Below are 27177 nucleotides of genomic sequence, written 5' to 3'. Positions count from 1 at the left end.
CCCTTAACTGATTCTGCACTTCCACTTTAAATATAACTGCGGATGAACGGCGAGAAACAACAAAAACCCCCTAAAGATCCGCAGAATAATTAGGGCTGCCCCAGGGAAATCAGAGCGAGAAGCGCAGGAGCCCCTCTTCCTTCCCACCTCCCCGGGGACACACACTTAGCCTCCCTCCCAGACTTCTTCCCCGCCCCAGCGGACTCCCCTCCTCCTCCTCCTTCCCTAACACGTGCTCTCCGGAACACTCACTCGGGAGCTATCCCACCCCCCAGGGGGCTGGGCTCGGGGCCGAACGGACCAATCCGCACGCGCCTTACAGTGCCGTGGCCCGACAACGTTGAGCCGCCCAATCGAAAGGGCCTTACCGCCCGTTTCCCGGAGCCCCGCCCCCTCGCAGCCGTGCCCCCGCCCGCCGGTCTCCTCCCTCCTTCTCCTCCTCCCGTTCGCCCCTCCCCCGCCGCTCGGGAGCGGAGCCTGCGAGACGGAGAAACTGGGGCAGAAGTGAAGATGGCGGCGGCGGTGTTGGCGGTGGCGGCGGCTTCTCGCCAGTGACGCGCGGTGCGGGCTCATCTCCCTCCCCACCTCCCTAGTCCGGACCCCGTCCGCCGCCGGGACCACACCGTCCCCGCAGCCCGCCCCTCTCCTCCCTCCCCAGTCGCCCCCTCTCCCGACGACCGGCCGCCGCTGGCGGCGGCGCGCCCCGGGTCCCGGCCGCCGGCCTCGCACTCCTGTGCGCTGTCGCCGGGAGAGCGGGTGGCGTGTTGATCCGCCCTGCCCGCCCCGCTGCACCGCGGGGCCGCGGACACACGCCCGGCAGGGAGGCGGCGGCGGCCCCTGCGCATTTGCTTCCCTCCATTTGGGGACTGGGAGGCGGCGGCGGCCGTGGGTTTTGGGGAGGGGAAGGGGGTTGGGGGGGGTGGGCGAGAGCGGGAGGGGGCCGTCCTCGGGAGGAGGACGAGAAGGAAGCACCATGACGTCCATCCATTTCGTGGTTCACCCGCTGCCGGGCACCGAGGACCAGCTCAATGACAGGTAATAGGGCCGGCGGGCTGGCGGGCGGGCGGGGGGAGGGGCGCCTCCCCGCCCTCCCCTCCCCCACGGGGCCGCGCCGGGGCGGGCACCCGTGTTTACGCGCCGGCCGGCCGGCGGGGGGGGTCCTCACTGCCCCCGGCTAAGCCCCTTCCGGGGTAAACTTCTGGTCCCGGGCTCCGGGGCCGCGGGGGGAGCGCGGTGTAGACGGTGCCCGTGGTGTAGACGGGAAAGCGCGCTGCAACCTCCTCCCTCCCTCCCTCCCCCCCCCCCCCCCGTCTCCCTCCGAGGAGCCGCGTTGAACTCGGCGGAGATGGGGGGGGATCCGGCTCCGGGGGGGGGGCGGGCTGTAATTACCGCCCGGCCCAGGCCCGAGGAATCCATATTAGTCAAAGTTGAATTGAGACAGACAATGCGGATGGGGGATGGTGGAGGTAAAAAGAGAGGGAAGAGGAGAAGCGGGGCGAGGGGCCCCGGGGTAGACCGGGCTCGTCCGGGCCCCCGGGAGCTGTGTCCGGTGGGGTGGTCTGGACCTGCCAAGCCTGGAGATCCCAGGGGAGGGGGAGGCTGATTCCCGGCAGATCGCGTTGCGGGGGGGGGGGGGGGGAGGAAGCGCCATGATTATTGTTATTATTATTAAATTTGAGCTCCTGCAGTGAGGTTTGCCGGCCTGGGGAGGAGATGAATTCAGGCGGGGGTGGGGAAGTGGATTGGATTCCCTTTGCTCTCCTTCTTCCGAAACGGGGCTGGTGTGCTCCCTTCTCCCAGCCCCTATGGTGCGAGCTTTTTTGTTTCCTTTTTTATTCTAATGATAGTGTTTTCCTGAGTTGTAATTTGACAGCTGAAAACCGTGCGTAGAGTCAAAGGAAAACTCTTACGTTTGCAGTTCGCAATGCTGCTTTCTTAACAAGCTGTAAATTTCTGGGATGGGTTTGCTATGGGCGGAGGAGGACTTATGATTTTTTTTTTTTTTGTCTTTAATAAGAAGGCTATTTTGGCTGTGGATTCCTCCCTTTGCCTCCTCCGCCGTTCCCAGCCAGTTTAGGATATTGAATTGCAGGGCCGCATGCTCTCAGGGAACTAAGATAAAGCAGGAAAAGTTCCTTCACTGTTGCAAAACAGAGACTCGGAGAAGGTTGAGGGAGGCCTCCATTAAAGTAAGTCTTTGAATTTAGGACTCCAATCTAATGATGGGCTGAATATTTACGGGGCCAGAAGGTGGGGCATTTTAAGCCTCCCTCTCCCCCAGTGATATAACTGCTTTCGATTTCTTTTGAGTATAAATGGCCATCCGGACCCAAGTTTAGAAGTTAGATACGATTTTTGCTAAGTGACTGGGTGACATAAGTTGCATGACGCCGTTTGTCATGCGCTTCCCGGAGGGAGGAAGAGGCCTAACTTGCTGCTAAGATATTGGCCTCGGTCTCCGAGTATCTAACCGCCTCAGGTGGGGCGGACAGCTGCTCAATCCGAAAGCTGGCGGCTTAGTTTGTGGCTCTGGGTTCAGATTTGTCCAGTCTTTTCTGTATCTATTTTGTATTTTAACATGTTTGTGAAACTTTTGAAATACTTTCTAAAAATACTGAAATAAGTTTTGTCATTTAGCATTTTGTTTTACGATCCTTACTCTGATTTTAATTTCATTAGATTTAGAGATCTGTGAGATTTTAACATAAGAAATTTTTGTAAATTTTGGAACCAGACTATTAGTGAGGATAGCTCTACTGTCATTCATGGAACCACGTTAGTAGTGCTTGTAGTGTAACTTGTCTTGTAACTTAGAAAATTGCACCAGGCAGGCGAGAGGTAGGCCATGTTTTCTCTATTAGTCCTACTTTATTTATACCGAGAATCCTGACTAGCTTACTCAATTGACTGTGTATGCCAAAACCTATTTTGCCAGTTGTCTTGGCATTTTGACTAATTTTTGAACATTCCTTTTACTTCAGCTAGTCTAGGGAATTTACAAGTAATGTATCCTTTTTTAAGCTACTTTTTTTTTCATTCCTAATGTAAACAAGTAGTCAGTTTTGGTTTTGATTACTGCAGTGTCCGTACACAATATTAAGAATATTTAAAGCACCTTGAGTTTTTATGAAACAGAAGTGGATCTGATTCATAGTATAAAATATGTGTGTTGAGGTGGCAGATATTTGAGGAAATAGAAAGTACTGTAGGTAAAATTTTGGGAACATATAGTTGAGCTGGTAGCAGTAAAGAATGGTCTGTTGAGATTTGTGAGGACAGCATTTGAGACAGCCATGCCCCCCTTTTTTGATGTAGCTGACTTATGGTGGAGCTGTTCTGTGTCTTTCCCTTCAAAGGGAAAGATCCTCTTTGCATACCTCGTTGCAGAGTTATAGGAGAAACCTATTGCTGCGTTGCTTGACAGAAATCTGTTTACAGAGCAGACTGGCTTTCTGGAGCTTTTTAACTGGAACCAAAAGCCCAGAATATTTTCATCTTCAGATAAAAACTTTACCAAGATTTAGTAAGTTTTGGTAATCAGAAAGAGTGTGCCACTATAGCTTGACTTTTATATGAGAAATGTATCCATGCCAGGAATGAAATGATAAATGATATTTTTGGATGAAAAATGGTATAAATAAGTAGACTTTATTCTTTACATGAAAAGCAGTAAGATTGAACAGGCATTATGGTATTGCAAATAAATTGGTGAGTTAAAGAAAACATAAGGGGCCTCAAAACATCAATATTTTCTTCTCCAAAAAAGCTTTCTTTTTAAAGTAGCCGCATCCTGTTAAAAGTCAGATATTTTGTTCAGTATAATGATGTGATGTCTTAAATATCTAAAATATACTCGTATAAAAAAAGTTTATGTGATTTTTTTTTCCTTTGTGTTTTCAGACTTGCTAATTCTGCAGTAGTCTTTGTATATTGGGTTAAAATCTGTAATCATTGCCCTGGGAGACCAAATAATGAATGCAGTTGATGAATATAGGTGGGGGTGGCTAGGGCAGAGCAGAGGAATTCAGAGAGCCCAGAATGTTGGCTGTGGCTTCCCAGAGTGATTAGAGAGTCCCTAGTGCGGAGTGGCCGGCCCTATGTAAATACTCACTGTATTGAATTGAAACCATCCCTGCTCAGATACTTTTGTGACATTTTGATTTTCTTTCTAGTGAATTTCTTGAGTTAGTACTATGTTCCTGCTTAAATCATTATTTCAGAGAAACAGCCAAAGGATATCAAGAACATGGGTTCTGCTGTGGAGTTTGAGGGAAGAGCTGGAAGTGCCTGCTAAGATCTGGAAGGTGCCAAAGAAGTTATGTAGACCAGTCTTTTCACTAATGAGTTGAAAAAGACAGTCCTGGAGCTTTGTAGAATTTATCCAGGGGTACACAGTGAACTACTGACAGATGAGGTCCACATGATGGGTGTGCCGCCCCCCTCTCCCCCCAAGTCCAGGTCTCTTCCCACTGTTCCACATGGCCTGTGTTCTGAGATATTGTTGCCGTTGGAGGCATGGCAGCCTTAGACCTTTCTTAGAGTTTTGATTTCTCCTTCCCTACACCTCCTCCTTCCACTTACGCCTTTTGTCAGAGGGCTGACCCTCTTAACCCTTTCCTAGAACTGGCCTAGGAGAGGCCTTTTTAAAGTGATGTGGGTATGCCCTGACTTGTCCCTGTCCTGAGTTACTCCTCACGGTGTAGGTTGGTTACAATAGGAACCAGTTCTCATTGTCTGTCTGTGGAATTTTCCTGTGAGCCTTGCTTTTTGGCATTGTAACATGTTGTGCAATCAAACAGTCTGGGTTTAGATTGTCATATCAAAAGGATTTTCTCTAAGGAGCTTCCCTTTAGGTGCTGTAAGGCTACCAGGTTAGATAATACAGAGAGGAATTAGAAATTCGGAATTCCTGAATCTGGGTTTGTCTCAGTCCTACTGCTTATTAACTATGTGCTGGTTGGCAAGTCATTTAACCACTTAGAGCCTTACTCCCTTGTCTCTCTCCCTGCCCCCCCATCTCTAAATCAGGCGTAGTACCCATCTCAAGGTTGGTAAGGAACAACTGAGATAGTGGGTGGGAAAACACAAATATTATAATGTGGGTAATGTGGAAAATATGAAGAGATGGTTACTTTTAACTCTTATGTGTTGTCGGATTTTCAAGTCAAAAAAGCAGGAAATCAAAGAGCTTGCTCTAGAATATCCTTACCATTGAGTACAGAATCCAGACTTAGCCTTAGATCAGTGGTTCTCAATTGGGTGCAGTTTTGTCCCCCCCAGGGGATATTTGGCAGTGTGTGGAGCTGCTTTTTTTGATTGTCGCAGCTGGAGCATTGCTGCCGGCCTCTAGTGGATAGAGGCCAGGGAAGCTGCCCACCGCGACAGTGTGTAGTACAGCTCCCACACGGAAGGTTGTCTAGTTGTGCTGGGCTTGAGAAACTCTGTCCTCGCTTATCTTGAATATATGCAGATGTAAAGATAAATGGAAATGACTTTTACGAAGAAAAATTCCAGCAACGTAAGTTGTTCGTCTCATAATGTGACTATTGAAAGTTAAAATTAAAAAGTCCGTTTCTCGGCAACACTAGCTACATTTCAGGTGCTCTGTCACCGCATGCAGCTAGTGGCCACCGCACAGGACGGTGCGGATGTGGACCGGCGCCACCACTGGAAGTTCTGTTGGACAACGACGTAGGAAGTGCTTTTTTTGCGCAGGGCATGGCATTCAGTAAGTGGTCCTGGTTTTTATTAGGAACTGTTGGGTTTTAAAGACTCAGGGATATCCTTGCCCTCTCAGTAGGCGCCTGAAAACGTGCCAGGGATTACATGGAGCTGAACAAAGGTTGTGGTGGGTGGATGTTATAATAGTGGAAAGCTGCCTGAAATGTCACTGCGCTACACCAAAAACCACAACTGTTAGTCTGTGTGGGGTAGAGCGTCACATCGCCAAACCAGAGGGAAATCTCACTGGAGAGTGTTAGCCAGACAGTCACACTAGAGGACTGTACTGGGAAGGTACAGGCAAGTTTAACTGCAATGATTAAATGGAGCTGATTAAGGAAAATAAGCTTAAGGACAGGGTATGAAATAGCCAAACAAAAACTTGAAAAACAAACAGGGGCAGATCAGTTTTATAAATCAAGAAATCAGAGACTAAATTGTAGGCTTAGGGGTAAACACACTTGTGCAGGAAATTACACTGTACACGGAAGTGCAACTAGGAATAGTGCAGCGAATTTTAGGAAAGATAGAGATTTTTCCCTAGCAGTTAGGTTATTTAGGAACTGGTCTCTAAAGGAAAGTGGAATCACTGAAGGCTGCGTCAAATGGCACTTCAGTGGGGGCGCCTGGCTGGCTCAGACGGTAGAGCATGTGACAGTTGATCTCCCGGTTATAAGTTTGAGCCTCATGTTGGATGTAGAGATTACTTAAAAAAAATAAAATCTTTAAAAAATAATTACACTTCAGTAGCTCCTATGGGGTGTATTGAAGGAAGCAGTTTTATGTTGCAGGAGAATGTACTTACAGCTTCTTTCCCCCATTTTTATCCTATCTACTACTAATGAAGAAAACAAACTCCATTTGTAGTCTGTTTTTCTGTCATTTTGCCACCTTGGCATTCTGAGCAAGTGAAAACAGCCTCTCCTGGCTCGTTGTGATTATGAACTGTTGATTTATTATTACAATTGATTTTCAGGTTTTACTCTGAGAATTGTTTTTAAACTTGTTATTATGGAGAGTTTCAGGCATTATACAGAAGTAGAGGCCATTGTGTGATGAACACACAGGTACAACAGTTGTCCCCTAATCACGACAGTCATCACATCAGTGGCCCTGTCTGGTTTCAACACTTTCCCCATCAGATAATTTAATCAATATATCTTCAGGATGCATCTCAAAGATGAAAACTTAAAAAAAACCCAACCCACCTAAAATGGTTCCTTAAAATCAGAATTCAGTCTGTTTAGGTTTTCCTGTTGTCACATAAATGCTTATTTTTCATCAGCGTTTTACATGGTAAGACTAATTGGGTTGTGGCATGTTACAAAAATTTGACTTTTTTAAGAATAAGACAAAATTTGTTTGGATTGTAGCCTTAGAAGGAGGGGCAGCATTGCATTGGAAATCTGAAGGCTCCTTGTAGCTTGATGGGGTCACTTGTCAGCCTCCAGTGAGAGCATTGTGTTAGCAGTCACTTGTGATGAAACTATGAGATTTTCTGTAGGGCACATTGAGGAATAATAAGTCATGTGAAAAGTTTGCAAGATTCTTCTAATTTAATGTATAGAAGTGAGACTATTAGTAAATTGAACTTGGCTATGAGACATTATTCTCTAATGAGATTGTGTTTCATATTACTTTCTTGATAGAATTAGTGTTGTGGTTATAAATCTCTTGAAAATGAGAGATATGGTAAGTTCATTGGTAGCTGTGTTTTGCGACATTCCCATTTTTATCAGAATATTAAATAAAGTGTTAAAATTTAATGTTATTTCACGTGTAAATAAGACACAATTTGTCTTATCTATGTAGAAAAAGTAAAGTTGTTTGGTTTCTGATGGTATCATTTACCTTAATAAAATGTTTTCAACTTTCTCTAATTTTATTTTGTAAATCAGCTTTATTGAAGTATAATTGACATACAGTATAACTCACTTATTTAAAGTATACAGTTTGATGAATTTTGACAAATGTATACAGCTGTGTAACCACCACAGTCAAGAACATAGAACATTTCCACCACCCCAAAAAGTTCCCTGATGCCCCTTTGCATTCTCAGTCCTTCTCTCTTGTCCCCGTCCCTGAAAACCACTGTTCTTTGTCTCATTGTAATTTTGCCTTTAGAATTTCGTAGAAATGGAATTGTGCGTCTGGTGTCTTCTACTTGGCTTGCGTAGCATGTAGTAGTTTTTTTCCCTTTTGTATTAGTGGTGGTATTTCATTGTTTGGATATGCCACAATTTCAGATCTGTTTTTTTGCTAATTTAAATTTGGGTTGCTTTCAGCTTCTGGCTACTCTCTAGTTTTTATTTATTTTTAAAAATTGCTTGTTATAAAAAACATTTTTGCAAAAGATCTGGAAAATACAGAGGATAAATTTAAAAAGTTTACTTTTTAAATGTTAACATTTTGGTGGCTTTCTAGTCTCTTTTTCTGTACCTGGATATTTTTGTTTTTATAATAGTTGTGATCATCCTGGGTATGGTTTTGTATCCTTGAAACTTTTCTTGACTTTAATATGTTACAGTATTTTTCATATGAAAAATCTGCTTATAAGAAATCTGCCTTTTTCTCGACAGCAAAGTTTTACGTTAATTAAAGTATTTGTATATGTGAAGCGAAGATCTTTGGCACCGTTGGGAGTGATGGTACTCCAGATTGCATATAGAGATAGGACAGTGTCCCGCGTAGGAAGCAGTGTGGACCGAATGAATGGATAGATTGAATGGATAGGTGTTCCAGATCGTTATGGGAACTCAGATACTAGGTCTTCCTCACAGCCGATCTGAAACTCCAGAGATGGCCTTTGTGTGAATGGCTCCCACGCCCCCTTACTTAGGGGCTTGGTGGAGATTGATCTGAGATTTTCTGTGACAGTCTGCTTGCTATGGTGTGAGACGTGGAGGATGACGGGTGTCCTAAGCCTTAAGAAAAGGCCAGATTGGAGATTAGGAAGTTAATGTGAAGAAAGTTAAGAAAGCAGAGACAGGGATGCCTGGGTGGCTCAGTTGGTTAAGCGTCTGCCTTCAACTCAGGTGGTGATCCCGGGGTCCTGGGATCCAGCGCCTCCTCGGACTCCCTGCTCAGTGGGGAGCCTGCTTCTCCCCTCTACCTGCCGCTCCCCCTGCTTGTGCACGCGCGCTCCCTCTCTCTCACTCTCTCTCTGACGAATAAATAAAATCTTTGGGGAAAAAAAAAGAGACTATATGGTAGGGTTATTTTAATGTCTAAATGATGAAAACCGGGTTCTCTGAAAGGCTTTTCGGGTTGTGATATTGGGTTTTTGCAGTCAACATCTATTTTCTTATATTGTAGGAATGGCTTTGTTTCTTGTCCAGAAGTAATTTGAACTAGTCCATTTATTGCTCTGTATCATCATCTGCATATAGAAACGCTACTTTGTCTTTAAAAGCACCAATCAAGTGATTTTTCTTAAATTGTGGGCGTATTTAGTGTAAACGTTCCATTCCCTTAACATGCTTGTATTTCTAGTGGTGTTCAACCTGGTCTTCATCTCCTGTCGGAGATCCCTGTTGTTTTCCTTAAGCGGTTGTGTTTTTCTTCTTACCGGGTGTTCTGATTGTTATGTGTAGACGGAGGATAATCGAGGGGGAGTGAGTACTTGGATGCTGTGGACAGTGTGCTCTTGCCTTCCTGGGGGGAGGTAGAGGAACCACTTTTTCTTTGCCTCCTGCAGTGGCAAGCAAGGGATGAATCCGCATTACTGCCGCGCGTTCCCCCTGAGTCCCTGGTAGGTTTCTGTCACTTCGGAAGGGATGCGGACCCGGGAGCGGGTGTCTTCATTGGGCAGCCTGGCAGCCCTGCGTGGTCTGTAGGTCAGAGATGACATGTGGGCTGATGTTGCTGGCAGCAACTGCTCTTCTTTCTGGCACTTTGAAGAGCTGGAAGCTGCTGAAGGACGTGCATGACACCTGCGTCCAGAGACAGGAGTCGTATGTGGTTAACAGCCACCCCCATACCATTCCAGAATGTTTCTGGATTCACAAAACTCTCTTGAGTGGAGGGGCTAGGGCAGTTGGTTTTTTTCTTTTCTTCTCCAGGGCCTCTTGATTCCTCAGAAGACTTTTGGAAATGTAAAAAGCTTTCTCAACTTTCATGAAGATTTGATCATTCTTTGGTGAACTTAGGACATTCTTGAGGGGTGATAGCATTGGTTTTTGGGCGTGGTATGTTTAAACCGTTTTTTTTTTTTTTCTTTGAAATGGAGTTTTTCTGACAACATTGAATTTTTGTAAGAGTAACATAACCGAACCAAATTGTACTAAAAACATTTATTGTGGCTTTTCTGATTAAGAGGTTCTTTGATTTAAAGTAGTACTTCTCACAGTGTCTAAACGGACCACCATCATCAGGAGCACAAAAGCTTAAGGATTACTGTATAAAAGGCTCTTGTTCACATTCCTTTGTATTACAATTAAAATAATTGATGACAGCAGATAGAGCGGTGCTTGCCAGGGCCTCACTGCCCCAGCCTTCCTCTCCCCCTTAGACTACAGGTTCTGTGGCTGCTGCTTGAGAATAGGGTATTTTCTTGCTCCTCGAGGCTAGAGTAATTTTTGTTTTTTCCGCAGATGAAATTTTAAAAGTTTGAGGAGAGTTACATAAATATTAGGTCCTCCCTAGAACTCTAAGACACTGAGAGGGGTAGCTTTTTAACAACACCCGTCAGTCCTAGGGTTACAGTCCAGCTGGGGGAGTGAAGCTGGTCCAGACCACTAGCAAACTTCGAAAGACCGGTGCAAGAGGTAGTCGAGTTTAGCCTGCGCAAATATTTGCCGTGTGCTGCCAGCACAGAGCTGGAGAGCTGCGTTAGATTAGTTTTCCTGGTTCAGTAAATGTTTGTGTGCTTCTCACCCTCAAACGTTGTGCTAACCCAGGAGTGGGTTTCACTTGTTGCACCAGCCCTTTCTGGAACTTGGGTTGAGAGGCAGCTGGAGCATTTTCTGCCTCATTGGGCAAGTTTGGAGAATAGTGAGGCGATAGTGGGCGCAGGGAGTGGCATCAGGTGGGTGTGCCATGTACTTTTTTTTTAACTGTTTACTTTGAAATAATTATAGACTCACGAGTAGTTGCAAAAATAGTGCAGAGGGCCCGTGTCCCCATAACCTGGCTTACCCTAATGGTAACATCTTGATTATACCACGTATTTTTGACATCCTTGCAAAGCACTAGAGAGTTAAAGGAGCATTTTCCCCATGTGCATTTTTGAAAATTGCTTATTTCTTTGCTAAGATAGCATAGATTAGAAGACACAAATTTAGAGAAGACTTGGTATTCTTAGATGAGTTTGAATTGATGAGCTATATCCTAGGTAGTGATTAAGTTTTTAGTCATTTGGTCTTTGACATGATGGTGACTGGAATATAAATTGGAGGAAGTCAGTGGTCAGGGATTTGGGTTTTTTTTTGTATCTGACACTAATTGGCTATGTGACCGTGAGTCAGTGATACACCTGTTACTTGTAAGTGAGTGAATTGGGCCGGATCATGTAGGTTTTCTCTGCTCAGTTTCTATGCTCTTAGGGTTGTGCTAGGGCAAAGGATTTTTGTATTGTAGAATGGTTCAGAGGGAGAAGAACTGTGTCTACGGTTGTCTATGATTTCTTTCACTTAAGTTTCATTGATGAATGGAAGATGAACAAAGAAAGTGGGAGAATAATTTTTTACTCTTTTACTCAATTCAATAACTATTTTGCCAACTAAATTACATACATTGGGATACAAAGATAATGGCCTCTGCCCTCATGGGGAATTCATTTTACAGGAGAGGCAAACATGTCAGAGGGAAATAAGTGCTACTAGATAGTATAAATGACAGGGGAGACGGACCTGATGATTAAACCTGGTGCTTACGACGGGCTTTGAAGACAGGGTTGCAGGGTGTGGAGACTGGTTCATCCTCTTACTTCTGTTCTCTTTGAGCCTAATGAATTTTCTTTTAGAGGCGTGGAAGATACTGTCAGCAATCAGGGCTTCACCAGGGGTGATATTGATAATCAGAGTTTTAATAGTAGTGCAGAACTCTTGTTCTGTGTGAGAGCAGTTTACATATGGACAGTGGATTTTTTTTTTTTTTTTGGTTCTTTTGCTTTTTGTTTGCAAAAGGTACTGTCGAGGGATAAGACAAGAAGATAGGACTCAGTGGGGTGTGAAAACAGGTTGTTTCGTCCTGATGCTTAGACTGACTTATTGTTGGAGTTGGCAAGGAGGGAAGAGGGTTGAAGAGCTTATATGGAGAGTCTGTGCTCCTTTCTGCTCACTCATGTTGCACAGGCTGGGATTGACCCTGTGACCACCTTGAATACTACCAGGAGAGAGACCCTAAAATGTGAGACTGTGTCCTCTGATTCCTTCATTGTTATTGTCTTCATTTAAAATACTTAATTTCAGGGGTGCTTGGGTTGCTTAGTTGGTTAAGCATCCTACTCTTTTTTTTTTTTTTTAAAGATTTTTTATTTATTTGACAGAGACAGCCAGCGAGAGAGGGAACACAAGCAGGGGGAGTGGGAGAGAAAGAAGCAGGCTCCCAGCGGGGGAGCTCGATGTGGGACTGGATCCCAGAACGCCGGGATCACGCCCTGATCACACCCTGATCTGAAAGCAGACGCTTAACGACTGCACTGCCCAGGCACCCCCTAAGCATCCTACTCTTGATTTCAGCTCAGGTCCTGATCTCAGGGTTGTGAGATCGAGCCCTGCTCTGCGTCTAGCTCTGTGGTGGGTGTGGAGCCTTCTAGAGATTCTCTCTTTCCCTCTGCCGCTCCTCCCTCTTAATAAATAAAATACTTAATTTTATATAGCACTCTGCCAGAAATATTTCAAGATTATTTGTGGTTATAGATATTCGTGGAATAGAACTGTTTTAATGGATATGGAATTTCATATCAGATTTAAGACCCCAAGGTGAGATGAAATAGTCAAAAATATGTGGGGGCACCTGGCTGGCTCAGTTCATAGAACATCCAACTCTCTCTCTCTTTTCCTTTTTTTTTTTGGGCAACCAACTTTTGATCTCGGGGTCATGAGTTCGAGCCCCAAGTTGGGTGAAGAGATTACTTAAATGCATATCTGAGTTTAGATATATCTGCTTAATCCTTTAAGTTTTGTACTAAGTTTTTATCTGTCTTTAGGTTTGTTTTATGATACCAACATTCATTATCATTAAAATTCCTACAGAATTTGGGTGTGTTACTGTGTATGTGTAAGATTTTATGTACGGTAGATGGGTCCTGATGGGAAGAGCTGTGAGAACTAAAAAGCCCCTGGACTCGGTGTCAGGAGGCTTGGTCCTTCTGCTAACTAGTTGTGTAGTCTTGGGCAAGTCATTTGCCTGCAGTGATTCTTAGTTTACTCATCCGTCAGATGAGGGGATGTGTTTGATGTCTGAAAGCTCATTTCCGCTTTGAACCTGTGTGACGGGAGGGCTGTACATAGTGGTTTATGAGCCGTAGTTGATGGGTGTTTCTCAGCTTCGCCACTTCAGGATTTAACTTTTATTTCCTGCTTTAGACCTGCTCTTCTTCCTTTTTTGTACTCCTTCTAATAAGTATGTAAAAGCAGTGGACATTCTAAATTCTTACCACCTTCTTAGGTTAAGTGGAGGGGAGCTCTTGAAAACTATCCCAACTCTTCTGTATCTTTTAAAAATATTAAACAGCGAGAGCCGATGTATTTAACTTGACATAATGAATTCAGTGCAGTTGTATTATTTTTTAATTACATTTTCCATGTAAACTTAATGGGAAGTTTCCGTGTGGCAAAAGCTTATTTGAAATCAGGTGTGATAAAGCGAAAGACATTGACAGCGTTGCCGCCTCCCGGGATTGGGAGTGTTTGTTCCCCTTTGATTTCCAGTGAAGTTGAGACTGTTCTTTTTGGAACGCTGTTTAGTAGGTCCCAGTACTGTGAGGTGCCCATCAGGAATTTGTTCACATTTCCAGGATACCTATTATCATTCTGTATATTAGTCTGTAATAGTTGATGTTCGTTTTTAACTTGAGTAGCCTGCGAGTCTACTTGACATCAACTGCTGAGTCATTTTTGAGATGTTCAGAATTTTACACCAAGGGGTATCTTAGGGTTTTCATATTTTACAGCTGAGGAAATTGAGGGCACAAGGGCCCAAGTGATTAGTTAAGTGGCAAAGACTAGACTCTGCACTAACTCAGCTTTTTTTTTCCCCCCAAAGATTTTATTTATTTATTTGAGAGAGAGAGAGAGAGCGAGCGAGCCGCCGCAAGAGAGAGCACACAAGCGGGAGGGAGTGGCAGAGGGAGAAGGACAAGCAGACTCCCCGTGGAGCCGGGAGCCTGTGGCAGGGCTCCATCCCAGGACCTTGGGATCCTGACCTGAGCCTAAGGCAGACGCTTAACTGACTGAGCCACCCAGGCGGCCCTGTACTAACTCAGCTTTATTTCTTTTCCTTTTCTTTTTGTTATAGGCATGCGAAGTTACTTGTTTTTCTGATACATATTTATTACCATATATAAATGCAATTAAATATTGATATACACACTTTGTGTACACACATGCCATGAAAACAGCAAATTTGGGGTGGGCTTCTGCATGTCGGTTCTAGTCTTGGGTGCACGGTGGTGGAGCTTAGTTGGTGGGAAAGACAGGCCATTATGCGGCAGTGTGATGAGTACAGTGAAAGAAATTTGGGATTCTTCACCAGAGGTCACCATAGCCTGGTCTCGTGAAGAAGGAAAGCTTTTCAGAAGAACTGTCAAAAGGAGGACCAGGATTCTGAGTAGGAGGTAGGCTGAGAGGGCCATGGCAGAGGTGTGGCACAGGGCAGGGCGCTGAGGACTGGAAGAGCTTTGTAGGCAGAAGGGGCTGCATGTGTGAAGACCCTAAGGTGAGAGAGGGCAGTACATTTGAGGAACTATAGTTCCTCCTTATAGTTAAGGAGCCCCGACTGTTAGAGCAATGAGTACAGAGAGTTTCAGATCAGTTGAATAGTTCTTGTAGAAAGGGATACAGTGTTAACTATCTTAAAAAATGAGCTTGGTATTATCATGAAAATAAATTTGATGTGCTAGGTTATATATTGGCTGTAACTGACTTATTTAGTGGGTTAGACTTAGCAATTGAACCAGTGCAGTAAAGGGTGTGAATTCCATCCCAGTTTAGGACAGTTGCTTGATTTCATGGCTACAAGTAGCATCCTTTACCTCCATCCAGCCTAGTTGTTGGGATTTGCTATTGTTGATGAAGATGAACCAGCTTGGGTGGATGATTCAGTTCAAATGCTTCATTGCTGTTGGGAAAACACTGCAAATTCTACAGATGAGCTAGTAATATCACTGAGATGAATAATAATGCATTTTTCTAAGAGAGAAAATAGCCTATGATCTTAACCATGTTAAGGACAAAAGTTTCATAAGAAGTGATTGAGGAAAATGACAGTGCATTTGTCTCTGGGTTATGGATGAATTACTTTTGATGTCTCAGTGTGTTTTAGCATTTTATATGCTGCTATATGTTTTTTAAATAACAGAAACAATAAATCCCTAACCAAGTGTTTCAGTTCAGTTAGCTGGTCACATGTACTGTTCACATATCTACTAACTACAGTGCCTCAGGTACTGGGAATGCAGGGACCACCCACAATAACCCTGTCCTCAGAGAGGCCACCTCTCAGCGTGCCTGCAGAACATGGAAAGCATTGAATAAAGAACACTTAATTTCATTAAATTTTTCTCTAGAAACCTCTTATAAGGGGCGCCTGGGTGGCTCAGTCGATTAAGCATCTGCCTTCAGCTCAGGTCATGATCCCAGGGTCCTGGGATCGAGTGCCACTTCCAGGCTCCTTGCTCAGCGGGGAGTCTGCTTCTCCCTTACTCTGCCTGCCTCTGCCCCAGCTTGTGCTCACTCTTGCCCTCTCTCTGTCAATATAAATAAATAAAATCTTAAAAAAAAAAAAAAGAAACCTCTTATATGAAATAAAATTGTTTGTATATAACTGAGGGGTGATTCTATAAATAAATTTATTTTTAAAAATTTATTTTGAGCTTTGATATTGAACAGAGTCCTAAATTAAGATTAGATATTTGGGCATAATTTTTGATTTGAGCTTAAGGAAATTTGTTCACAGCCTGCCCCCAAAGGAATGGTAATGAAAGCCTGTTGGATTTTGGACAAAAACTTATTTCCATTTTACATTCATAGTTCACCCAAGGAGAAGACAGCTTGTAAAAAACAGTGTGGTAAAATTTAAGCACTTATTTTTCTAGTAAACTGGCAGAATTTTTATTATAACTTAAATATAAATGAACACTATGAGAAAGCATTTTTAAAAATGCGGCCTAAAGTTTGATTCATTCGTTCATTCATTGTTAGTCAACAAATACTTAATTGAGGCCTTGTTTTGGGCCAGACTCTTGGGCTACAAAAATGAACAAAGGAGGCAAAAATTCCTGCCCTTGGTGGAGCTACGTTGTAGTGACATGCTTTTTGTGTGTTAATAATTAGGAAACCCTGCTTTTAAATGAGAGGTGTTTAATTTCCATGTTACATCTATTCGAAATGTATCCTTATTAAAAATTGTATTCAGTTAGAAATGGGAAAGCCCACTGAATTGAACTGTTCTTTGTAATATCCCTAAGTGGTTTTTTAAACATTTTCATCACTGTGCAGGGCCATTCTTTAAACTTGCTTTCCCTTTACTTTGAGCCTGTGAGTGCCATCTGGGAATGCTGAGAGGTGGTGTCTTTGAAGACAGGCTTATTGTGCGTGGTCGTTGCATTCATAGTACCTGAGATATCATAGTTAGTACATATTTTTATTAAATTAATTTGAACTTCAAAAAACAGAATATTTTAATAAAAATTGATTCTTACAACTGTATTTTGATCTTTAGAATAAGGAATGAATTAAGTGTATGGATTTTTTTTTTTTGCATATACTATTCCAATAATAATTGAAAGATACCGCAGTATAACTTCAATGCCCCCTCCCATATTTCATGTCGGAGGCCTTCCTTAAATGGTGATCCTTGACTCTGCGTGTGTGTGTGCGTGTGCGTGTGTGTGTGTGTATTTTTGGTTAGGTTGATTCCCCCCAACATTCTATTATGAACATTTTCAAACATGCAGAAAAATTGAAAGAATAAACAATAAATTACCTGGTAATACATCTTCTAGATTCAGTAATTCTTATCATTTTGCCAAAATTGCAAAGTGTGTGTGTTCATATATATATATATATATATATATATATATACACACAAGATAGATACCAAAACTTTGGATTATTTGGAAGCTGCAGTCCTCATGATGCTTTATCTTTTAAATACCTGTACTTACATCAACCACCATAGCATTATCACACCTTAGAAAATGAACAAGAATTCATTAATACCGTCCAGTAGCTAGTGTATATTCAGTTTTCCCCACTTGTCTTTATATAATATATAATATATATATAATATATAATATATAATAGTTGGGTTTTTCAAATCAGAATTCAGTCAAAGTTCACACATTGCATTTGGCTTCATTTGAATTTTGTCATGGAGTCATTTTTACAAAATATTTGCAATTTTTACAGGAGTCGCCCTTAACGATCGAAATATGGAAGTCCTTCTGTTTGAAAGTGCAATTGTCATTGTTTTTAATTTCATGAATTTTTAATTGGTCTGTGTATACAATTTTCATTTGTCAGTGGTGTGTGGATATTTTGATGAATTTTCTAGTATTGCTTTTCCTAGACCTCATGAAATCTTGCATCTTTTGCAAGATTTACAGTTTCACTTTGCATCTATTTTGCATCGGATTACATTGTATTGTCAGATGGCATCCCATGATCAGCAACAGCTTGACTCCAGAAGATGTGGAAATGATAGCCAGGTTATGTAGGGATGTTTGAGACCATTTTAATAAGAGATAAGTGGTTGGAGAAGGTTTGGGCCTTGTCGGTTTTTGTTTCCTTATGCAGTCTCCTGACCACAGGGATGAGGAAATGAGAACAATCTATCAGTGTATATTTCCTGGTGTGATTGACAGGAGAGTTGGTTTGTCAGTGTTCTATAAGTTACTGGGGAATATAGAAGTGAGGGGTTTTGTTGATGTCACATAAAGATTGGTTTTTATTTTGGCTAAGATTTACTATTCAGATAAGTTAAACAGATTTGTTAAATAAGCTACTTGAAGTACATGTTTAAGGGAGTTTACGTGTGTAGATAATACAGAGTTTTGTTCTTAAACTTAGCACAGTTAAAGGAAGCTGGCAAGAAAGATATCAAAGATTAAGTATAAACGAGGCTTTATTCATAAGCCAGTGGAGCTAGTACCAAAGAAAATGGTGAGGTTTGCTTTGATCTTCATTCTGGTTTTTTACTGCTGTGTAAGAAACCACTCCGAATTTAATGGTATAGATCAACAGTCATTTATTGTTTCTGGAGATGGACAGTACTCTGCTGGGGGGTCCTTACTGTAGGTTTCTTATGCAGTTGTAGTCAGATGGTGGCCGGGAAGACTCAGACAGCGGGGACCTGGAACTGGCGCGGTTCCTCAGGCATTTCCACCTTGGGTGGGCTCTCCGAGTGGTCTCTGCAGCGTGGAGGCTCCGAGGTTGCTAGACTTCTTAGGTGGCGGCTCAGAGTTTCAAAAGCATGTGTCCCTGTCCCAAGAGAGAGAGTGCCAAGCTGGACTGCTTTTGTATGCCATGGCTTTAGAAGTCCTGCAGAATCACTTCTGTCTGCCTCATGCCCTTCTCAAGAAGCAAGTCAGAAGGCCTGGATTAAAGAGGAGGTAATTAGAGTCTACCTCTTGGTGGGAGGAGTGTCAAAGGATTTATAGATTGTTTTTAAAAAGGACCTTGACCATTAAAAAAGATGATAAACAGGGGTGCCTGTGTGGCTCAGTTGGTTAAGCATCTGCCTTAGGCTCAGGTCCTGATCTTGGGGTCCTGGGATCAAGTCCCACATTGGGCTCCCTGCTCAGATTGGAGTCTGCTTCTCCCTCTCCCTCTGCTCCCCTTCCCTTGATTATGCATGCACTCACTCTCCCAAATAAATAAAATCCTAAAAAAAGATGATGAACTAATACTTACCAGAAGGAGATTTGGGTGCCATGAAAGTTTTAGAAAAGATTGATACCATGTATTTGAAAATAGAAACAATGCGGACTTGAAATTTACTGCACTGGACATAATGCATTTTGTGGTAGTAGTAACTGTTAATGAACATAGTATTTCCAGACGGAAGTACTGAACTTGTCAGTTCAACAGGTGAACGTCGCAGAGGCCCCCGCCCCCAAAGGCATCCAGGTCCAAATCACAAAGAAGTTAGTATAATGTGTTCTTTTGACATCATTGGTATTACTCACCAGTCTGGTGGTTGATTGGGTGCATTTTTTAGGAAATAATGAAACATTTGATATGTTCTGAGACCTTTAAAGATTGCCACATGGGCTAGTGGTTATTAGTTCTTTACTATAACTGTGCTCAGATGTAGGATGTATTTCCTGTGAACCAGAATTTTCTTTGGACTAGAGCTTCTCGGCTTCATCATCATTTGATTAAGCTTTAGGACTGAATGTTTCCTATTTGCAGACACCCATGTGCCCTGAAATGACTAGGTTTTGATGCTGAGTCTATTTATCTTAATACTCATTTGCATGCCTACTATGTGCCAGGCATTGTACTAGGTATGGCTATGCAGTGGCATTCAAAAGAAACCTTCTAGCCAGTTCCAGAAGGAGAGCTGCAAACATTTTTGGGGCAGGGTCATTATGATTGAAATAAAGGCATTGCTTAACAGTATGATTAATAGGAAGATGATGTCTATTTGTACGTAATGTTTGTTAGAAGTAGGCCTTCATATTATTTCATAGCTTTGCCTGAGGTGGTATTTTGATATTATTTGTGGTCAATTTTAAAGGAATGTTAGTCGTGTGCCGTTTTTCTTGGTGGTTTTGCTGTTTTTGTTAGAGTAGGTGATGAAATTGCAGCATCTTTTGTGTCAGTGTGAAAAAGAAGGACTCTGTATTTATTTTGTACATTCGGTACCTTCTGTCGTTTTGTCTTTTTCTAATCAAAAGAGGCTTTGTTATTGTCATTAGAAAATGAGTGTATGGGATCAGATAGTTATTAAGGGCCTTCCCAGGTCTAACACTCAAAGCTGGGGAAGAGAGTGGGTAGAAGTTCTGGTTGGTGAAGGTGGCAGGAGGTGTCAGTGAAGTGTCAGTTTAAGTTGATTCATATTTTAGACTTTCTAGAAGCTGAGACAAGCAACGGCTGAAAAATAACATTGCTTATTATGTTACAGCAGAGTGAAACTTTTTCTTCACAGAGAAATTTCTGAGAAATTCCTGGTGAATCTTTATTACATTCAGAGACATTAAAAAGCCCAATGGACAGCGAGTTTTATAATTGACATGCAAGTTTTCTTGGTGATTATATTAAGCATTGGTAAAAACTGAAGTTATAGTAAGTCCTTGTTTTGTTGAGACCTTCTTTAGGGATCAAAGAGTGTAACTTTCTGGGTTAGAATTCAGATGTTTGGATTTTAGAGGCTGATCCTGTACATCCTGAGGTTTACTTATTTATTTTATTTTATTTTATTTTATTTTATTTTATTTTATTTTATTTAAGATTTTATTTATTTGAGAGAGCGAGCACGAGCAGGAAGGAGGGGCCCAGGGAGAGGGAGAAGCCGACTCCCTGCTGGACCCTGGGATCATGACCTGAGCCGAAGGCAGATGCTTAACCAACTGAGCCACCCAGGCGCCCCTGAGATCTGCTCCTTTTAAACATTATTTTTAGCGTTGTTATTTCTTACTACGTGCAAAGCGCTATGGTTTCCAAACATCTCATGCAGCACTCTGTGAGTTGCAGGAGGTTCAGCGCGCTTCCCAGGCTGCACAGCGGGGGAGTGTTCGGTGGCTCTCTGAGCGCAGGCCCTTAGTTATTCAGTTGCATCAACAGGCTCTGCCGCTGAGGCTCATGGGTAGTTTTATGTGAACGGAAGTTTTAAACATTCATAGATAAAAACAAATGTCGTAGTGAAGACCTGTAAGCAGTACATTAGCAGTTATCTCCTACCTACAGGAACACATTTTTTTATTGCTTTAAAATTTTGATCTGTTTGCAGAGGACAGGGTCATCATTGTGTCTTTTCTTCCGTCTTGCCTGGGATTTGTTGGAGGAGAGGGGACCACCGTGTGAAGTGACGCATAGTCTCCGTGTTCAGTTGAATGTTGAAACTAGCACCACGTTTCATTTCTGAAGCCAGTATGCCGATACCTACTCATTAAGCTCTTGCTGCGCTCTGTCCTGACACGCTAGCGTGTGAGGTGGTGGGCTGGGGCGTGCATTGGAGTCACTGACGTAGTGACACTGAATTGTTGCTATCCTTTATGTGGCGTTTGGGTGAGAAAGGTTGTGAACAGTTGGGCTCTGGTTTTGTATAATAGTTTAGTATTTTTAATCTATGCAGTACTTAGGGTGTACTTAAATACACAGATGTGCAGAAAGTTAAGTCATAGGTCATACCCTCAAGGAGTTTACCTGTATAGTTGGGAAAACCAAATAGATCTCTAAAAAGTAGAATAGCAATTTCAGAGAGAACAGTTCAGAGTAGTGAATGATTAATTGCACAATTGAATAATTAAGTTCTGGAGGCGGTCAGAAGAGGAAGCAGCTACTGGACAGTAGTGTCTTAATTATATGTGTGTGTGTGTGTGTGTGTGTGTATTATATAAGATTTTATTTATTTGTCAGAGAGAGAGAATGGGTGGGGGGGGTGGACAGAGGGAGAAACAGACTCCCTGCACGACCCTGGGATCATGACCTGAGCTGAAGGCAGACGCTTAACCCACTGAGCCACCCAGGCGCCCTTAATTATACTTTTTGTAGATATTTCATGGGTAACTTGGGAAGGCTAGAAGTAATTCCAAATGTAATTTGGAGAAGGTGAGATAACCAGCATTTTAACAGATGCCATCGCATCACCCTTTTACAGTACATGGGAACTGAGAAGTCCAGTTTTCTCCAGGAGCTTCAGTTGTGTCTCATTGGTCTTGTCACGTGTCAGTTAGGAGAGCTACTTTGGATGGCTCTCCGTGCTTGTTTTTTAAAAGGGTATGACAGTAAATACTTGGAGTTGTGCTTTGCTGTCTTCATCCAGAATGGTACTGCCCATCAGTTAGAGAGTTCTCCCCAGATTCCTCTTAGTGCAGTTTTTTCCCCCTTGTATTCGGTCAGAAGCAGTAATGACTGAAATAGCAGGAGCAGCTAACATTGAGTACCCGGCTGGGTACTAAGCATATTGTGTGCCACAGTACCATGTTGGTTCAAATGTGTAAGTAAAATTTGCCGTGATGGGAGTAAATTTGTGGTCTAAATTATTTCTTGGATGTGTTGAGGAACTCAGAAACCCTTTGTAGATATTTCAGATCAAAATGCTTGATTAAGTTTAAGGGTCAGGCTTTTAAGTCCTGATTGTTGTGGTTAGAGTTTTTCTGGCTTGTCTGTTTTATAGACTCCGGTCAAGCCAATAACTCATAGTAAGAGAGTTTAAAAATAAAGAAGTAGGGGTCAGGGTGCTCTAGACTTGCTAATTTCAGGGAATGTTCACAAGAAACTCCTCTAGTTTTTAAAGAGACCTTTGTCCCTAGGGTTTGTTTTGTTTGTTTGGCTCTGTTCCTTGCTCTTGTCCCTTACCCCAGGCTCTTGGCTTTGCTGATACTCAGTCATCTTGAGAGTATTTAAGGCTGTCCAAAGTTGCACATATACATTAAAACACAAATAGTACCTTTACTTTTCTGTGACTTTTGTAGATGAGACCACAATCACTGCTGGGAGGTTGGTTGGACAAGTGAATCTATTTAATTTCTATGTCCGAAAAGGGAGGCGGACGGAAGTTTTTTGTCTGTTTCTCATTTAGTTAACTGTTTGGTGACATGCTAAGGAGTTTTGGATCCGGTTTTGATAGTTTGTTTTAAAGAGGTTTTGTTTGTTTGTTTTAAAGCTCGTACCTATTCTGTGTGCCATTTTGCTACTTTATTTAGATGGAAACGAATTTAATTTTTGTCTGTACACTGTTCCTGGCTAAGTATGTACTTTCTGGTTGAGAATAATTTTTCCTCAGAATCTTGAAGGCGTTCCATCATTGTCACGTAGCTTACAGTATTTCTTTTGAGGAGTTCAGTGCCACGTTGACTCCTGATCCTTTCTACTGCACCTACACCCCCAAAGCTTTTAGGGTCTTTCTTGATCTCTGTTGCTGAGAAGTTTCATGCTTGATGTAGGTCTTTCCCCTATTCACTGTATTTTGGGCCCCAGACACTTGGTAGGTCTCTCTATTCTGGAAGCTCCTATCTGAGCTTCAGTTACTGGAAACTTTGTTGCATTATTTAATACTTTTTTCTCCCATCCATTTTCTCATTTTTCTTTTTTTTGAGGGGGAGAACTCCTCATATTTGGATGTTTGACGCCTCTGTTGCTACTCTGATTTACTTATCTTTTCTCCCCTATGTTCCATTGCTTTGATTTTTTTTTTTTTTTTTTTTTTGCTTTATGTTGAAGCTTTTTTTCTTCTGTTGGGCCGTTTCCTCAGAGAGGAATCCTGGAATTTAGAGTGTGGCCGTAAGCATCTGGGATGGGGGCTGGCTTACTCCTCATTTCAATAAATAGCTTTCACTTCTTCCAGTGTGCCCATACCTGCCTAGCTAGATATCCCCAGGCTGTTGTTCTGTTTGAATTTCTGTAGTAGGGAACAGTTCTGGCAAAGTCTGGAAGGGACAGTCTCCTCATAGGGTGAGCATCTTAATTGCTCCTTATGCAAACTCCAAACAGTCTTCCTGTTTAGGTACCCCCAGACTTCATAAGTTCTTGGTGCTTCCAGTTAAAATTGCGGAGACACAAGCAGGGGGAGCAGCAAGCAGAGGGAGAACCCACCGAGCAAGGAGGCGAATCTGGGACTCGATCCTACAACCCTGGGATCATGACGTGAGCCGAGGGTAGACGCTTAACTGACTGAGCCACCGAGGCATCCTGTTTCAGTTTTCTCTTATCTGCTGGGTCCTTTGCCACTTCCCCATCTGCTTTCCAGTTTCCAGAATTATTTTGGCTTCTCTTGCTCGAATGCACTAGCCTTCTCTTTCTCTTTGTCCTTGTAATTTTAAAATTCATTTGTTGTCCTTTTAGAGGATTGCAGGAGGTAGTGGAGAGAAACAAGTTTAATTAGAAGTCCTGTACAAGAAAATGATTCCTCCTTACTGTAAGTACGCTAGTTGTCCGTGCCCACTGTCACAGTCTGCTGGCGCTGCTGTAGCACAGGACTCGAGACTGGGGGCCTTAAGCAACGACGTTTATTCCTCACGGTTCTGGAGCCTGGAAGTCTGAGATCAGGATGTGGTGTCATAACGGCCCAGTTTTGGCCAAGGCGTGCTTCTTGGCTTGTTGATGACTGTCTTTGCGTTGTATCCTCACATCATCAGAGAGCACAGAGTGAAAAGCCAGCTCTCCTCTGTCTTAGAAGGGCACTAATCCTATCACGAGGACCCACCCTCATGACCTAATTACTAGCCGGAGACTCCATCTCCCGTTGCCATTACTTGGGCATTAGAGTTTTACCATATGAATTTTGGGCGGTGGTGGGGGTGGGGCACAAACATTCCCTCCATAGCAGCCAGTGTGATTTTTTTTTTAAAAGGTGATTCTCTCTTTAGCTTGTACACATTTCCTGTAATCTCTGCTTATGTAGCTGTGGTTCTTGGCCATGGCCGTGTTTGCTCCAGAAGTGGCTTGAAGTGTACTATTGGCTTCCCTGTAACCCTTTGTTTTCCTCCTGAAAATGAATATCCTAGGATGTGCAGGCTTGATAATTTTTCTTTTTCTTTTTCTTTTTTTTTTTAAAGATTTTATTTATTTATGTGACAGAGAGACAGCCAGCGAAGAGAGGGAACACAGCAGGGGGAGGGGGAGAGGAAGAAGCAGGCTCATAGTGGAGGAGCCTGATGTGGGGCTCGATCCCGGATCGCCAGGATCACGCCCTGAGCTGAAGGCAGACGCTTTAACGACTGCGCCACCCAGGCGCCCCAAGCTTGATAATTTTTCAAAATGTACTCAAGCCTGACTCAAAATTTAATTTTGGGAGGCCTCTCCTGGTCTTTGCAGATGTGACAAAGGTCCTTCAAAATTTATTATGATCAGGGCTTGTTTTCTCTTTTACTACTTTTTTTGGAAATGTTTTCTTATTTTTCATCCAGTGAGGAGCAGGAAGAACGAGTTTCTTTTACTATGTCTTCTTACTTATTAAGGTTCTCTTCAGAGCACTCAGGTTCTTCTTTGCAGCCTTCATTGTGTGTGAGTCCCTGGCCGCACCAGGTAGCCAAGTGCAAGGAGTCTTGTGTCTGTGCCCCTTGTATCGGCTGCGTTAGCGATGCCCACATCTGCGAGGTACAGTCATCTTTCTTATTTGTGTTTCCGTCCTGCCCGCTGCCTTTAAGTAGTCTGTTTTGATACTTACTCAGTTGTAGTCAAGGGGAGATTTTGATTCCCAAAGAGTAATTAGTTGAACACAGGAAGGTGGCGCGTAGTTTGCCTTTGTTACTTGTTGTCGTAGTTGTAGGTTATTTATTCTTGTAATACTAGCAGACTGCGTTAGCGCTGTCCACTGTTTGGTGACTTGTCAGAAAAATGAAATCATTCAGATCTGAGAATTGTCTTCTTGGCTTCTTGAAGTGTTTTGGAGAACTTTATTTTTTTTTTAGTCATGTAAGAGCCAGTCATTCTTGTTGTTGTTGTTTAATAAATCATCATAAATGTTTTCACTTGAATATGCCCCTTTTGTGATGAATGCCAGCACCCTTTATGGTCCATTTCAAAATCCTGGTGCCCCTGAAAGCCCTGGCGCTCCTTCATGAGATCTTCCCCCCTCTTTTAAACTGATCTCTTGGGGCTTGAACTCGACCCCAAGATCGAGAGTCACATGCCCTACTGACTAAGCCAGCCTGGAGTCCCCCTCGTGAAATCTGACCCCAGATGAATCCTGTCTTCTCTTAGTAATTCACGCTTAGAGCGCTCCTCTCAGCCCCTGGTTACTGTTTTATTTTTTATTTGTCTTTCTGTGTGTATAGCTTGTTTTTACAAGTAGATTGTAAACTACTTAAGGTGTGTGGATTGAATCACTGGGTTTTCAATGTTCCTTTTTTCCCCAGGCTTCCCAAGGGGTAGATCCCACTGTCTTCCTTATGTGGCTCATGGTTAGGGGCAGTATCCCCACGTGCGTAGAAAACTCCCTCGGGTGGTTCGGTTTGGCTCCGGTCCCTCCTCAGGGTATTTTATTGGGCAGTTTATTTCCTGTAATACTTAACACCAGGCCTCAGACTCTGGGTGTTCGGGAAGTATTGTTGATTGAACGGGACCTTTGGCAGATGTGGTATGATGGCAAGAATAGAGGCCTGGAAGGGTTTGTCTCATACTCTCCCTCCCATCTTTAAATTGATAATTACAGGTAAATCGATCTCTATAGCCTGCTGTTTTCTCAGATGGAGAATAAGGACACTATCACATCAAGGACTTGATATTAAATACAAAAATCTGTGTGTTTGTTTTCCTGAAATCAAATTAGGTACAAATTAAGTACAGTTCTGTGCTGGAGCAGTTTCTAAGAAAATTTTCAGAGTCCATAACATTTTAACCAGTCCATGGTTAGAAAAAAAATATGTGGATTGTTTTTACTACTTCTTAAATTTTAAAATTTATCTTTTTATGAAGTACTGGTAATAGTGGCTTTTTCCCTAAATCTTACTTGGCAAAGTGAAAAGTTGGCAACCTTGTCTTTGTCTTTATAATTTGAAGAAAATTTTATTTATCTGTTAAATCCACTAGTCAGAGATAACATGATTTATACCTTTAAAAGAAAATCTGTGACACCCCTTTGGAGACAGTTTTCTATATATTTATTTGTTAGCTCAAGCTTGTTAATGTATCTTTTCAAAGTTTCTAGCTTTACTAATATTTTATCTGCTTGAACTATCAGCTTCTGATAGAGGTATGTTAAATTTCTCATTGTAGTTGACCATTTCTCAAATGGTCAGTTTTTACTGGGTATGTTTTTGAGGTTATGGTATTAGGAGCATTCAAATTTATGAATGTTCAATGTTCTTGGTGGATTCTTCCTTTGATTGTTATATAGTATGTCTCTTTATTCCTATTAATATTTTCTTTCCATTACTCTGATAATTTTTGACTTTAATTAAAAAAAATTTTTTTTAAACCGTTTAATTTATTTGACAGAGAGAGACAGCGAGAGAGGGAACACAAGCTAGAGGAGTGTGAGAGGGAAGCAGGCTTCCCGTCGAGCGGGGATCCTGATGCGGGGCTCGATCCCAGGACCCTGGAATCATGACCTGAGCCAAAGGCAGACGCTTAACTGCTGAGCCACCCAGGCGCCCCAATTTTTGACTTTTAATTGTGAGATGAA

General features: G+C 42.6%; 1 protein-coding gene across 10 annotated transcripts in view; it reads left to right on the top strand.

The window, feature by feature from the left end:
- Window positions 1-929: 929 nt before the first annotated feature.
- Window positions 930-27177, top strand: part of UBR5 (ubiquitin protein ligase E3 component n-recognin 5) — a 134685-nt gene continuing 108437 nt past the window's right edge. For 9 of the 10 annotated variants that reach the window (XM_057308118.1, XM_026495613.4, XM_057308116.1 and 6 more), the window contains exon 1: window positions 930-1035. In XM_057308118.1, the coding sequence (XP_057164101.1) occupies window positions 974-1035 (62 nt within the window). In that variant the 5' untranslated portion in view covers window positions 930-973. Of the gene's footprint in view, window positions 1036-2022; window positions 2190-27177 lie in introns of those variants that run through there. The other variant, XM_057308119.1, reaches the window with a different exon arrangement.

The sequence above is a fragment of the Ursus arctos genome, unplaced genomic scaffold (assembly GCF_023065955.2).
Source record: "Ursus arctos isolate Adak ecotype North America unplaced genomic scaffold, UrsArc2.0 scaffold_6, whole genome shotgun sequence".
In the NCBI taxonomy this organism is placed as follows: Eukaryota; Metazoa; Chordata; class Mammalia; order Carnivora; family Ursidae; genus Ursus; species Ursus arctos.
This window is presented reverse-complemented; position numbering and strand designations above follow the sequence as displayed.